This window comes from Megascapheus bottae, chromosome 4, assembly GCF_031878675.1.
Source record: "Megascapheus bottae isolate mThoBot1 chromosome 4, mThoBot2.hap1, whole genome shotgun sequence".
In the NCBI taxonomy this organism is placed as follows: domain Eukaryota; kingdom Metazoa; phylum Chordata; class Mammalia; order Rodentia; family Geomyidae; genus Megascapheus; species Megascapheus bottae.
In genome coordinates, this window is record NC_143512.1 from 54856522 (window position 1) to 54871135 (window position 14614).

At 40.2% G+C, this 14614-nt stretch overlaps 1 protein-coding gene across 1 annotated transcript in view; it reads left to right on the top strand.

The window, feature by feature from the left end:
• The window catches only part of Ankrd55 (ankyrin repeat domain 55), a 63112-nt gene that overhangs the window by 11858 nt on the left and 36640 nt on the right, over positions 1-14614 (top strand). The window contains exons 3-5 of the mRNA XM_090331926.1: positions 1775-1905; positions 6234-6343; positions 14037-14097. Of these exons, the coding sequence (XP_090188052.1) occupies positions 1775-1905; positions 6234-6343; positions 14037-14097 (302 nt within the window). The remainder of the gene's footprint in view (positions 1-1774; positions 1906-6233; positions 6344-14036; positions 14098-14614) is intronic.

Genomic DNA, 14614 nt, shown 5'->3' on the forward strand with positions numbered 1-14614 from the left:
CTTGTCCCTAAGCATTTTTGCTCAAAGCTACCACTCTACCACTTGAGCCATAGCTCCACTTCTGGATTTTTGGTGGTTAATTGGAGATAGGACTCTCAGACTTTCCTGACCAGGCTGGCTTCAAACCATGATCTTCTGTTACGAGTTATTCAAGAAAATTTAAGGATGATGATCATAACTTGAAGATTTAATTTACAGGAGAGCCAGAGGGCTTTTCTTAGAAAAATTTATATGTAAGCTAGGATCTTAAGACAGATGCAAATTAGTCAGAGTATGTAATTTAAAATATTATCTAAAATTTCATTTGTTAATGAATGGAATATTTTATATTCACAAATTGCTTTCAGAATTATCTTATTAAGCATGTCTTCCTTCCCCCGCCCCAATAGTTATAAGTATCACTTTTGACAGGAAGAGAGAGAGCATTTTATTGCTACTTTTACCAAACATAGACATGTGAAAATATCTTAGAAGGGAGAGATTGGAGAAACATTGAGTTGCCGATTTGAATCATCCAGGAAAACCAGCAGTCTGGAGATATACCCATTTTCAGGGACCTCTGAGGATTGTAGGTTGCAGTTTATCAAAGAATCTCAATGTGAACATAAATCTCCAGGCAAAAGACATCTAATAAGTCTCAATTGAGCAAGAGGTTATGCTTGAAGTCTTGTGTCTTTTTCTGAAGAAAGGCAAGCAACCTGGATTCTAGCTCACTGGGCTCACTTGTTCAAAAAGCTCTGCAAAGTTAATCAAAATGTGTAAACCCATCTCTATACTTAAAAACCAAATGTTGGGTGAGGGAAGGGGTGACATTGTCCAGAAAGAAATGTATAACTGTAACATCACCTTTATAATAACAATAATAAAGTTTTAATGCTGACTTGGGAAGGAGGGGTAAAAATATTTCAAAGGGGTGACACTGACCAAGACACATAATAATCATAAACTGCTTTGCTGAATGGCAAATCCTTTGCCCAAGTATTAAAGATAAAACTAAAACACATCCAATCGCTGACCTGGAGGTAGGTGTGGCTCAGAAGTGAGAGCACCTGCGTAACAAGTGCAAAACCAAGGTCAAATTCCAGAACCACAAAAACAAACTAAATCAAACCAAAAGAAGATGCTTTTGCCTATACTGATCCTGAAAACAAGAAGTGATTTTTTTTTTATCCTAGGCCTTGAACTCAGAGCCTCAGCACTGTCCTTGGGCTTTCTCAAGGCTACAGCTCTACCATTTGAGCCACAGCAACACTTCCAGGTTTTTTCTATGTATGTGTTATAGAGGAATCAAACCCGGGTCTTCATGCATGCTAGGCAAACACTACCACTGGGCCAAACTCCCAGCCCCTCACTTAGCATTTTTACTTACCAATGAAAGCATGCTAAGCTGCTTGCCTGGCTGGAATTTGCCTTTCAAAGGCCCTTCCAGCTTCAGCCTGTTGAAGCAAAATCACATAAGCATGCCTGTTAGGTCCCAAATTATACAGATCTCTGAGGCAATAATTAAAAAAAAAAATGATCCTTGGCCTCCAATGTTTCCATCAACCAATGATTGCAAAAATTATAGAAGAAGAGATGGAAGAAATGCCAGAAAAAAACAATACATCATTTGTGTAAATGAAGTAACAATTGACTTCACCTCTCTCAAGTCTCACACAGTTCACAATTTAACAGCTGTGTTTATGCTGCAAAGAGAAAAATAAATCAACAGGCAAGTCTGCTCATGAATTTTCTAAGTCAAACATGTTAAAAGGCTGTTAACATCTCGTTCCAGGATGCACACCCTTAATGCATGCAGTTTCTGGGCGTCAAGTGGACACCGTGAAGCTGCTACTGAAGATGGGAGCCAATATTAACACGCAGGATGCATGTGGTCGCACAAGTTTATGCCTGGCAACCTACCTGGTACCAGCGTGTATCTGTGAAGGGGGCTAAGGAGTGTCCTATGGGTCTCACTTGCAGAAGAACATCCTTGGACAAATGTAGCTAGCTAGGAGACTTGAACTCAAAACTGTACTCCAATCATCTGCACAATTTTTATTATCACTTAGACTTGGTTTTGTGGAGTGAAGTCATTTTTGTATCCTTCATCAAGTTTGAGATGATAGCACCATTGGAAAAATATTCTTTTCTATCTTAATGCCAGAATTTCCCTCGGAACATCTCTGGACACTTGGTTTTTGTGAAAGTGTCTTCTATATAAAATAACTCTGAGAAAATGTAACTCTTTCGAGATCCAGTTGGATTGATTAAGTGGATGTTCCAGGATGAGGAATGTAAAAAGGGATGAGAAGTAGGAAGGAGAGGAAATACCAGATTCTTAGAGGTAGCAGAACTCGGTTCACAGTCAATCTCCAGTCAGAAGTTGTAATGCCAGTCCTGCTCCAGATTTCAGTTCAGCCTTGCCCCACAATAAAATGGTTGGTGAAAACTCAGCCAAAATCTCCAACCCCAACTTCTCTCAAATCTTCTCTGTGACTGTCCCAAGAGGACTTAGGCCTTGAGGACCCCCAAGTTTGGGTCCAACAAGTTCTAACCACCCCATGCAAGCATCACTGTTCTACTATAGGAAGATACTCAGAGGTCTTTCAATGACCATCATCTTTCTGAACTAGCTGTCTTTGCACAGGCTATGGCTATCCATTGATAGTGGTCGATTTGCCCCAGACTAGCCCTGCTGAAAGGGCCCGGCACTCCAGTGGAATCAATGATGACTGACTCCATATAGTTCTCTTTTCTGTTGTGATGATCTTATTGGTTCCGTCTTCAGAGGAAGAGTAACACATTACCCTCCCCGCAACCACACCACCTCTTCCTGCCTCCATCTGGATTGCAGGGATGCATTGCCCAATTCTTACAGAGATTTTCTTCAGAACCTAATTTTTTGCTTTTCATTCATGTACATTATTTCTCTAAGACTTATAAAAAAATATGGGCAGAATTTTCCAATATGTTCTACAGATCTCTAGTGCTGATAAGGGTTGGAGGGCTTGATTCTAATGCAGGCTCCTGAGAGGCCACATTAGACTCGCTAGTGAAATAGATGTTTTGGGATGGAGTCTGTCAGGTAAACACACTTCCTTGGCAACTTTTGTGTCTACTCAATTTGAGATCATTTCTCTAGCTGAGAATTCCTATTTCAGGCAGATGTATGACAGTCTTGTCAGTCTCTTCCATGATAACACAAGGCCTAACAACTGCTCTTCCTACAGACATTTAGTGTCCAAGCTGAAAAAAAAAAAAGAAAGAAAAAAACTGCATAAAGAATAGAGGGAAAGAAGAGAAGTGAATCTAAAGTTGACTGCCACTGACTTTGAAAATATGTTGGCAAACTGTGCCTCTTCCCAAATTCTAAAAGTCAACATTTCTTTGGTTGGCCTCTATGCAAGCATTTAGGAAGATGAGCTTCTATGGTCTTCAGTGAGTTAGGAGGGGACCTTGGAGCCTAGAAAGATGGTGCCCTTGCAGTCAGCTCTTCCTAGGAACATGCTCTATAGGACTCTAGGGCAGGGAAGTAGGCATCTTCTTAACTACACCAGGGCTGGTATGCTTCCCAAGACAGAGCAACTTCCTGTCGCTGCCAAGGCGCCTGGAAAGATAGCTATCTCAGATTTGAACTGTGAAGTCTTTTGTTTACAGTGCTTGGGTTCCAGGAGTAAAGAGAATGTTGGCAAAATGGGCAATTAAATATTGTCTCAATCAGTATACAAATAAACGGCATAGCTGATACGACCTGGGGAAAATAAATTCACTGTACTTATTTCCTTTCTTCCTTTTTTTTCCACTATAGGAGATTGGATTCAGGGCCATACACTTGCAAGTCAAGCATTCCAACACTTGACTGTGTCCTTAGGCCTTTGCTATTAGTTTGTTTTTCAAAAAATTCCTCACACATTGAGCCGGGAGTTTGGCCTAGTGGTAGAGTGCTTGCCTAGCATGCACAAAGACCCAGATTCAATTCCTCGGTACCACATACATAGAAATAAAAGCTGGAAGTGGTGCTAAGGCTCAAGTGGTAGAGCTCTAGCCTTGAGAAAGTCCAAGGACAGTGCTCAGGCCCTGAGCTCAAGCCCAGGACTGACAAAAAAGAAAGAAAGAAAGAAAGAAAGAAAGAAAGAAAGAAAGAAAGAAAGAAAGAAAGAAAGAAAGAAAGAAAGAAAGAAAGAAAGAAAGAAAGAAAGAAATGTCTCACACATTCATCTGAACCAACCTGAGACCATATTCTTCCAACCATTATCTGCCCAGTAGCTTGGATTACAGGCATGCATCACCATACCCAACTACTCCTTCCTTATAACGTACAATAAAATCATAACCTCAGTTTACTTTAACAGAAAGAAAAATATATATGGAATCAGTCAGCATGTAGTAGATACCAAACTCATTTGTTGAATCTGAGTGGTAATAAGGGTTTTATCTATTTTCAATGACTTAAAACATTTTCCTGAAGAAAGAAAACCACATGTGCACACAGAGTTCCAGGAAACGTTGTGAAATAATTTGTAAAATGTTTGAAACCTTCTTTTGCCCAAAGATCTGCTTTTCAAAAACTATAAATCTTGGGCAACTCTAAAATGTGTTCTGCCTCCCTTTCCTTTGGGTCTCTTGCTCATATTTTCTACTCTTCCCCAGAGAAATTGATGACTTAGACATTAGTAACTTAAAACAGATTTACACATTAGCAAAATATGAGTCAACATGATAATGCTTCAACTTATGATTTAGAAATTATTGGTTAATTATCTAGAACCATATTCAGCATTGGAGTCTGAGAATTTTGTTATGTTTTGATTTACAGATTATTTTCCAGACTTCAAAACTAAAAGGTTCTTTTTGTAGTATTATCTTGCTCCTTTACACATTTTTAACATTTCCAATGTTTCCAGCATCATATTTGGGGGATATCTTCAGTCGTCTTTCTTATATTACTAAAGAGTCTTGAGGCATAATTTTATTTGAATGGATGAAGGCAGGAAGTCTACTTCCAAACAAAAGAGAAAATATTTTTCATAATAGCTTGCATATTTTGTTTTTTCTTTTCTTTTGTGCTAATACTAGGGCATTAACTCGGGGCCTCATGTTCTCACTGGCTATTCTGCTCAAGGCTGGTGTTTTACCACTTGAGCACATCTCCACTACTGGTTCTATTGCTGGTTAAGTGGAGATAAGAGTGTGGGATTTGTCTGCGTGGGCTTGCTTTGAACTGGGATCCTCAGATCTTTGACTCTTATAGGCAGGAGCCCCTGGCACCCCGCCCAGCATCACCTATTTCTTAGTTTCCTTGTCATGGAGTGAATAGTCCAAGCCTTTTACATGAATGTAGGAGGGCTTCCTCTCAACATGGAGCCCAATTTGCTAACTAGTATGGTTGAGTCAGTTAAAACAGCATGGAATGCAGAGGCAGGGACACTCAAGACTACTCCTGCCCTTTGAAATAGGAGACTGGGGAAAAGACTCAGTCATTCAGTGTTGGCCAACAAGAGGGATTAGCATGGGATGTGGTAATATCTGGTCTCAATTGGCATGATCAGTGAACAGCAAGGAGGTCACAGAGTTTCCTAGGGGATTCATAGGTGAGTGGGGGACTTTGAAGGATGCTGGTGATGCCCACATATTACAGATCCTGGCTGTAATATGGAGACCCAGCCATGGGAACAAGGATTGGGTTATATGTCTAGGCACTGAAAATAGGACTGACTGGAGTAAGGAAAATGCTATCCATGTGGTTACTAGAAGATAAGCTTGGAATAGAGAACCAAAGTTTATTTATTAGACAGAGACACTGAGAATACTAAGGCTAAGAATAAAGGCAAGAATTCAGAAGTGGCGTAAGAGTCCAATTTTTAGAATTAGACCATTCTATCCAAATCAGATGTTTAAGTACTGTGATTTGGAGTATGGCCATAGACAAAGGCCAGAACTAGTCAATCTCCCTACCAACATACTACCTTTGTCAGTCTATTCATATGAATAGAATACTAGTGAGTGAAATGGGAATGGAGGCACATTTTATAGCATAAGGGCCTCCAGAAAAAAAAAGGCAGAAAATTACATCTTAAGGCCTGTCAGCTCTCTGTTGAAGGGCCAAGTTGGAGCTTAACAACTTCAAATCAAATTAAATATGTCTTTAGCCAAGCCAAACAAATGAGGGGGAGGAGAGAGAGAGAAAAAAACTTATTGACCTATGTTATATGAGTTTGTTATATAACTATGTGGTTGCTTCTGCATTTCAGGGTTGGCTTGAGGGCTGTGTGAGTCTGCTCAGAAATGGTGCCAAACACAACATCCCAGACAAAAATGGCCGTCTGCCATTACACGCAGCCACTGCTGAGCCTGATGTGAGGTAAGCATCCATGTTCTTATGTCATACAGGTCTGGAGAGTCCCATTCTCATTAGAAGGGTGGCTGGATAACCCATCTTTCAATGACTGACAATATATATTTTTTAATTTTTTATTTTGAAAGACTTTACATCATGTTTCAAATGTCATGTTTAATAAACAAGTATTCAAGGAGGGAATCTCTATATATAATCACTGGCACATAGATTTTAGAACATAATTAAAATTAAGCTGGGGGTTTGTATGTCATAGATATGTATCAATCTATGTAATATAACATTATGTCTATAGAGTATATATCCCATCATAGATTTTTATGTCTCTGTAGTTATGCTTATATCTCCAAGACCATGTCCATAACCTTGGGTATCCAAGGTTGAGTCCTCACTCTTGTACTGTTTGGATCAAATAGCCACATATCAAGGAAACCATGTACCTTTTGTTCCTTTGGTCTTGACTTATCTCACTCAACATGGTTCAATCTAATTTCATCCATTTCCCAGTGAATGCCATTATTTTATCTTGTCTGTTGGCTATGTAGAATTCCATTGTATATGTATACCACATTTTCTGTATCCATTCATCTGCATCTGGGTTGTTTCCATCGCTTGGCTATTGTGAATAGTGGCAGAAATGAACATGGCTGAGCTGGTGTCCTTATCATATCCTGGGTTATGATGCTCAGGGTAGATGCCCAGGAGTGGTATGGTGGGATGGTAGGGAAACATAATATTTTTAAATATTTAAATATTTTTAATTCTCTCTTATTATTTTTAGTATCTGAAGTTTATTAGAGAGGGCCATACCAAAAGGGCCTAAACTCACTCTAAAACAAAACATTTTCCCTCCTCATCTTGAATTTAAGAAGAAATATTATTAGGCATCATTGGAATTAGTATATCCATCCAATCAATTCATCTGTCAGTTATTAACTTGCTCTATATTAAACCCTTATTAGGAACCAAACACGGTACTTAGCCCTGGCAATTGTACCAGTCATGATGACAGTCCATGGTGTCCCTGAGTGCTGTCATTGTAATGATGGAGCTAAGTGCTGCATTCTAAATAAAGCAATGAGATAGATCCCAACCATGACTAATGTTTTGAAGAAATTCAAGCATGATAACATAGCCATGGCTGGTCAGAAAGACTAAGCTAAACCCAGAGTCCAGCCCAGCTCTGGGAACTGGGAGGAGGCAAAGGCTACTGAGGCAAGAGGCCAGAGGGTTAAAAGGAAAACCAAGAATGCATGCATTAGAAAGTCACATGAAGAAAATTACGAAAAGAAATTGATGTTTGAGGTAGTCACATTTTTTGTATGACAATTAAGCGACCAAAAAAATCGTTTTTTCTACACTAAGGTTATCCCCTCATTTCTAGATGTTTAACTGGCCCATGGCTCCAGTCTTTTGAAAGCTTCTCATAGCCATTAGTGACAGCATTTCTACTAGAGCATAGTAACCATGTGCTCTTTCTTCCTTTTGTCCCTTAGAAGAATTAAGCATTCCTAGTTCCAGGGCACAGGCCAGCACTAAGGCATTGTAACCTGGGTCCTAAAGTCTCATCTGTGTCATAGCTGAGCCTTGAAGCTGTGAAGGGTTCTAGAAATCACAGCCATAATCCTCTAGGCTGAGAAATAACATGATTTCTTCATTTTAGTCACTTTTACAGAAAAGAAAAGGACATGGGAAATTCCAGAACTATTCCCAGAGCTTGTCTTTTACTATCTTGGACTATATCCAGAAAAAACAGAAAACTAGGCCTTACCCAAAAACCAACAAAGCAAGGAAATTTCAGTATGAGACAGCAAACCCAGACAGTTAATGATCAATAAACATTGTTTGTAAAGAGATAGACTCCCTTTTGAAGAAGTAGAAAAAGAGAACAGCATACAAATTACTTTTTAAAACAAAGCACACAAGGGTTTATGTACAAAAATATAGCTTCTCCCAAGAGTGATCTTTAGAAAATAAATTGAAAGCATTTCCTTTCAAGATGATTCTACCTTGATGTACTGAACTTAACTGCCTTAAATTGTCTTAAGCAGAGTACTTATTTTTAAAATCTACTGATTCTAGAAATTAAAAGCCTACTTAAGTTATGGTAAATTATAGTTACTGTAATAAATAAAATTCAAAGATTCAGTGGTTAGCCCAATAAAATCTTCTCATTCATGCCAGAGTCTGGTGTAGGTGTTTCTGGACCGTGGATGGTTCCTCTGCCCCTGGTGAATTGGGGGCTTTAGTTTTTTCCAACTTGGGGCTCCATCACTCTCTCAGGACACAGGACATCCTTTATTAGCCTGTAGATGGGCAAAGAGGAGTATGGAGGATCCTCACTTCACTTTTGAAAAAGCCTACAAACAGAGCAACCAGCAATTCTACTAATTAGGCCTAGTCACTGGAAGGCAAGAGAGTAAGTTGAGCTCCAAGCAATCCAGACCCAGAACCAGACAGAAATCTACATACTACTAGTGATTCTGATCTGTAAAGAAGGAGAAACATCAACTCTGATGAAAACCTAGCTATCTGTGCTAGCTGGCCTGCTGAACCTCACAGGGAGAGACTAAACTAAACTTTGTCCATTAAAATTGTATTTGAGGGGCTGGGAATTTGGCCTAATGGTAGAGTGCTTGCCTAGCATGCACAAAGTCCTGGGTTTGATTCCTCGGTACCACATACATAGGAAAAAGCCAGAAGTGATGCTTTGGCTCAGGTGGTAGAGCTCTAGCCTTGAGAAAGCCCAAGGACAGTGCTCAGACCCTGAGCTCAAGGCCCAGGACTGGCAAAAAAAAATTATATTTGACGCTAACTAGCTCAGTTAAGTGGATTGATCTTCTGAAATCAGCGCAGTAATAAATTGAAGCCAATACAAGTATACTTCTGCTCTTATGGACTATGGTGGTTATTTCTTAGCATATCTAAAACTGTTCCCCAATCATGCTAGGCTCTACATTATATTGCTATAACTGAGAGATAAGAGAACTGTGACTTCCTTTTCTATTAAAATTCTACCTAATGACCCAGTCACTACTCTGGGATAAATTGAAACCAGAAAAATAGACTTCCTTCTGTGTGCTAATGGATAGTTTTATTGCCTGAAATGAACACTTGATTCTGAAAGATAAAATCTTGCTCTAGCTATACAAGCTTCTTCAACTAATAAAACTAATCTAAAACCGAAAGTAGTGTTTCTAGTAAATGTTTTCCCAGTAGTAATTGGGTTCACTCTTAACCCATATAGCAAGTCAATTAGATTAATTACTTGCAGAGTATTTGTATACTAGCTTGCCTGATAGACTTAACAATTGCTAAAAGTTAGATATCTTATAGCTATTTTATTGAGAAATGTTGTGGTCTCTAGAGAATTTAGTCATATTTGTATTAAATGTTTAAAGCAGAATCCAGCCAAACCACACTCTGTCACAGAGTTGGGCTGCATAAACTGAAGAATTTGTTTTTCTGAGAAAAAAAGAATTGCTCTGGCTTACAGGTACTTCTCAATCCCACCATCATAACAAGAGGTGCAGAAAGCCTCTGCCAGGCCACGTGAGTCTGTCTGATCATTTGATTTTCCTAAGCAGGTACAACTTAGGCAGCTGGCTGTTCGGTAGAGCACAGAGGTCTGTGTTAACTTATAACCATGATGTCAAAAGACTGTCACAATGGGTATCACCACGCCCTAAGCACAACTCTCTATGCTTTCTATATATGGCTTCATTTTGTCTTTATCACTGCTTTCTGCAGTAGGTAATAGTCCTATCCTCATTTCACAGACAAGAAAACTTAGGCATAGGGAAGCTAATCACTTGCCTACTGCCTGTGTGAAGACAACCAGCTCAATAGGTTCTGCGGGTATCTAAGATTTGCTGTTGTGGACCATGTGGTCTTTCTTTTAATGGTTATATTTTGTCAGTAAGCTCTTGACCTACACTGAGAGGCCTTATTAGAAGCAGCTTTCCAAAACTTATTATCTCATGATCACAATGTGTTCTAGTCATTACAGCGTCTCAAAATTCCTAAGAAACCACAGTGGAAAAAAATTCTACTAAAGAAAAATAAATTGTTGTCCTTTTCTTGAGAAATCATGTGATCTTACTATGTGAACATTGTGACTTTTGTTTTGTTTTGTTTTTTGTTTTGCCAGTCTTGGGGACTGAACTTGGGGCTCATTGTCCTTGGGCTTTCCTCAAGGCTACATCTCTAGCATTTGAGCCTCAGCACCACTTCTGGCTTTTCTATGTATGTGTTTCTGAGGAACTGAACTCAGGTCTTCGTGCATAAGAGGCGAGCACTCTACCACTAGGCCAAACTCCCAGGCCCACATGGTGACTTTTATGATCATGTTTATCCTTTTATTTGTTTGAACACTTTGTGTCTTACTTCTGGCACACACATGGGATTGCAGGTCACATCTTTATTATTCTGCCCTTGTTTTCTCTTTGTCGAGTCTCTTCACTCATCCTGTTTTACCCCATGTAACAGATTCATCTAAAATGTTAGTTGGATTGAGATCAAGGGTGGGTAAAAGCCACACTGAATCTGAATCTCTGTTTCTTACCGACTATTTTTGAGGTAAGTTAATATGTCAAAGTCTGGCCACATTTCATTTTTAGATAGTAGGGAAAGTAGACAGAAGTAAGTGAGGAAGCCATGAAAAACTGTGCTTAGTACCTTGTCCGTTATCAGAAAGTGTTAACATTGATGATGATGGTGATGATGATAATGCCACCCTCTTGATGACATCCCTTTAGCTCCCATCCTGCCTTCACCTTGATACACACAGGTCCACAAATATCTGCACACATCTGCAGGTCTACGTACATGCAGTGCCAATCCCAGCAGCATGCACAGACATTTACTGCAAAGATGCTGAGTTAGAAACAGCCTCCTGCTCACATTGGCTAAGTAACAAGAACTGTTTGCAAACTTCAAACACTACTGAGCATTAGACTTGGCCATTCAACTCCACTCAAACTGCCCTTGCTACCTTCTTTAGTGCACATGCATTTATATTTTCCCCTAACAGTAAGCAGAAAGCACAGGCTAGATGGTGGCCTTGTGCAAAGATCGTTATACTGGTTTTAATATCTGCTAACCTTCAGGTTTCTAAACAGTAAGCTCCTTCTACTGGGTGTTGACTAGAGGTTATTTGGAAGAAACCTCAAACTGAAGCTGCTTGTAAACAAGCCAAGGGAACGGCTCTGCTGTGCTTTACCTGAGAAGAGATTTTGGCTTTTTGATGGAAACAACTCCCTAGCAAACCCATCACTTACAATGTACATTCTCTACTAAGGCCAATGTAGTAGGAATGGAGGCAGATGCAGGCATAGGGGTTTATAATCGCATGCTGTGTTGACCAAATCAAAGGAGCATAGATTTTATTTCACAGGTCCATTTCCTCCTCTGAGTCCTGTGCTTTTCTCATCATCAAAGCTTTCTCCTTCTCAGCACCCCAGTGTTTTTATTTGCTTCCATAGCTGGGACACTCAGAGGATCCCCATGTGAAAGAGAGGCAAATCATGAAGACAAAGCTCCAATGAGAACAGAGTTATGTTTGTATAATATTGTGCATTCTAGTGTTAGAGGGCAAGCAGCCATTTCCTCCAAAAGCCCTTCTCCTGGTCTCCATGGTTACCAACACTGTTTTCTTCTCCCTCTTCCACATAACCACAGACCTTCCTTCTTTTCATCTCTCAGCTACTGTGGGAGGGTTTTATGGTTCATTTCCTTGGGGTGCTATTCTCCAGTTACCAGGTGAGGTGCTCTTGCCTAAGGCCAATATTTCATTACAGCATACTGTCTCATGTCTACACAGATTCAGGAACAGAATGGTGACATGGCTGCTTGAGGGGTATCCCTTTTCCCACAAGTCACAGGATTCATAGGCTGGGAGCCTGAGGCACTAGCCAAGTAGAAAAACTTAGAGAAGTAAAGTGACTCTCAGGAAGCTTTTAGCAGGTAATGAGTTCTCTCTGTCTCTGGCTCTGGCTCCCTGTCACTGTTGGTCTCTCTTTTCCTAATTGTGATCAAGGAAGAAGACTCAGAAAACAGAAAGTAGGAGCCTTTAAGAAATTGATCACTTGAGGAAGAAGGCATTCAGAGTTGTTCTAAGGGTTTATATACAATGATTTACTTTAAAATCACAACATATCTTTAGGAATTAGGAATTACTATTCTCTCCACTTTGCAGATAAGAAAGAAGAGGCCTTGAGTAGTCAGAACGTGCCCAAGGTCTCTGATTGACAGATTGAGAGTAGAGTGAGCACACCAGCTAAGCAAACAAAGTTTCCTAGCTATTTCATACCCATAGCAAATAACTAGAATTCCATTCCTATGCAGTCTCTGTATCACATCTACTATTAAAGCAGTATGATTAGTCCATCCTGCTTTTCTTTTATGATTAGTAGCAATTTAATACTAATCTTAAACAAAGAAAACACCCTTTAAAAGTCCTAACAAACTTTTAGTCCTAAAAAATGGATTAAGGAAGAAACAAAACAATTCTCCAATCTAATCTCAAAAAAATTCTTCCAAACGTAAATCTGAACTTCTTTCCTCTGCCTGCCTACACACCATTCCTCATCTCTTGATGTGTATGTGATCATTAACTCCTTCAGTGCCTTTATCTGTGGTTTCTAACCCTGAGTGCACCATAATCTTTGGACAGCTTTATGAAACTATAGGAGATGGGCTTTTCTCAAACTTTCAGAGATAGAAATCCTAAATAGTACCGTGTGCAGTGGCTCACACCAGTAATCCTAGCTACTCAGGAGGCTGAGATCTGAGGATCACCATTCAGACTGTCCCAGGACCAGAGTTCAAGCCCTATGACTAACAAAAAAATGCTCCCTTCCTCCCCAAAGTGTTCTCTCTATAGGACCAGAGCACCCCAACTTCTGGGCTTAGGAGTCCTAGCAAAGAGGCTAGAGATATAGCTCAAGCCGTCAGTGTGCAGCTAGCAAGTAGAAGCCCCTATGTTCAGTCTCCAGAATCACAAAAAAGAAGAAAGAACAAGGATCTAAGTTCAAATCCCAATACCACCCAAACCAAAACAACAAACAAAGAAAACCTCTCAAGGTGTTACTTACAGTGTTCCTTAGGTCAGTAAGTAACTCAGAACTGTCAGTGGAAAGTCTGGGATGTGAACTCAGGCAGTATGGGTTTTGCACCAGGGTCTGCTCTAACACTGCACCAACCGCCTCCTGCTATCAGAGGAAGTGTTGACCTCAGTCACCCCGATAGGGGTCCAGTGGGTAAACCTGAGAATCTTTGATCATGGTTTCATTCTGACTACTGTCATCCCATGCTCTGATAGTCTCATGCTTTACAGAGGTTGAGCAAAGTTAGAAATGTTAACCACCTCCTGAACTACACAAGCATTGACCACCTCCTGACTCATTTAAAGGCCTTGCCATACGAACTAGGAGCAGAGCAACATAGATTTATGTGGAATAAGTAAGGTGAGATGATTTGGGTTTTGAAGTGCACACCGGGATGGCAGGGGTAAGCTTGACATACACTGTGTTCCCATTGGCCTCTTCTTACTTAGCTCACTGGCTTCTCTGCAGGTCTTTCTCTCAGCTAAATGGAAAGGGCTTTCCTCCTCATTCGAAGGCCTTCAGTTGGCAGGATTTCTAATGTGGTTTTGCTCATGCCCATTTTCTCTTTTGAGCTACTCTGTTCTTCCTCACAGGCTCCTCACAGTCCTCCTGCAGCAGTCCAACCTCAGTGAGATCAATCACCAGGACAGTGAGGTGAGTCGGCCCTACCAGTGAGGGTGGGAATGAGGACATTTCTGCACCCCTCTGCTTCCTCTTCAAAGAGAAAAAGGAGCACATTATGGTGCTACTACCTTGCAAAGGAAACCCACGTCTCCATTCTCAATCCATAGGCAGAAATGCTATGGGTGTGGGTAGCTTGTAACAGGAAAGGGCTTTATTGCACTTAAATACTTACTCATTAATCATATGACTGAAATTTTGCAACTTCTCACTGCACCTTGGGAAATAAATACTGACTTCTATGGTCTTCCTGAGTCCCTGAAACTTAGATGCCAAGTGATGGTTCTAGATATGTTTGCTCTCTCTGGTTTGCTTGGTTTGGCTAAAGTTTACTAAGAACTGGTACTGTTGCAAAAAGTCTAGTGACACTAAAAATGCATACATACAAGGTACCCCGTACTACGCTCTCTCAAGGACTCTGGCTGGATAAAACGTTATAGGTAACAGAATCTAACAGCCACCCCCTCCCATTTGTCCCAAGCCTCTGGGT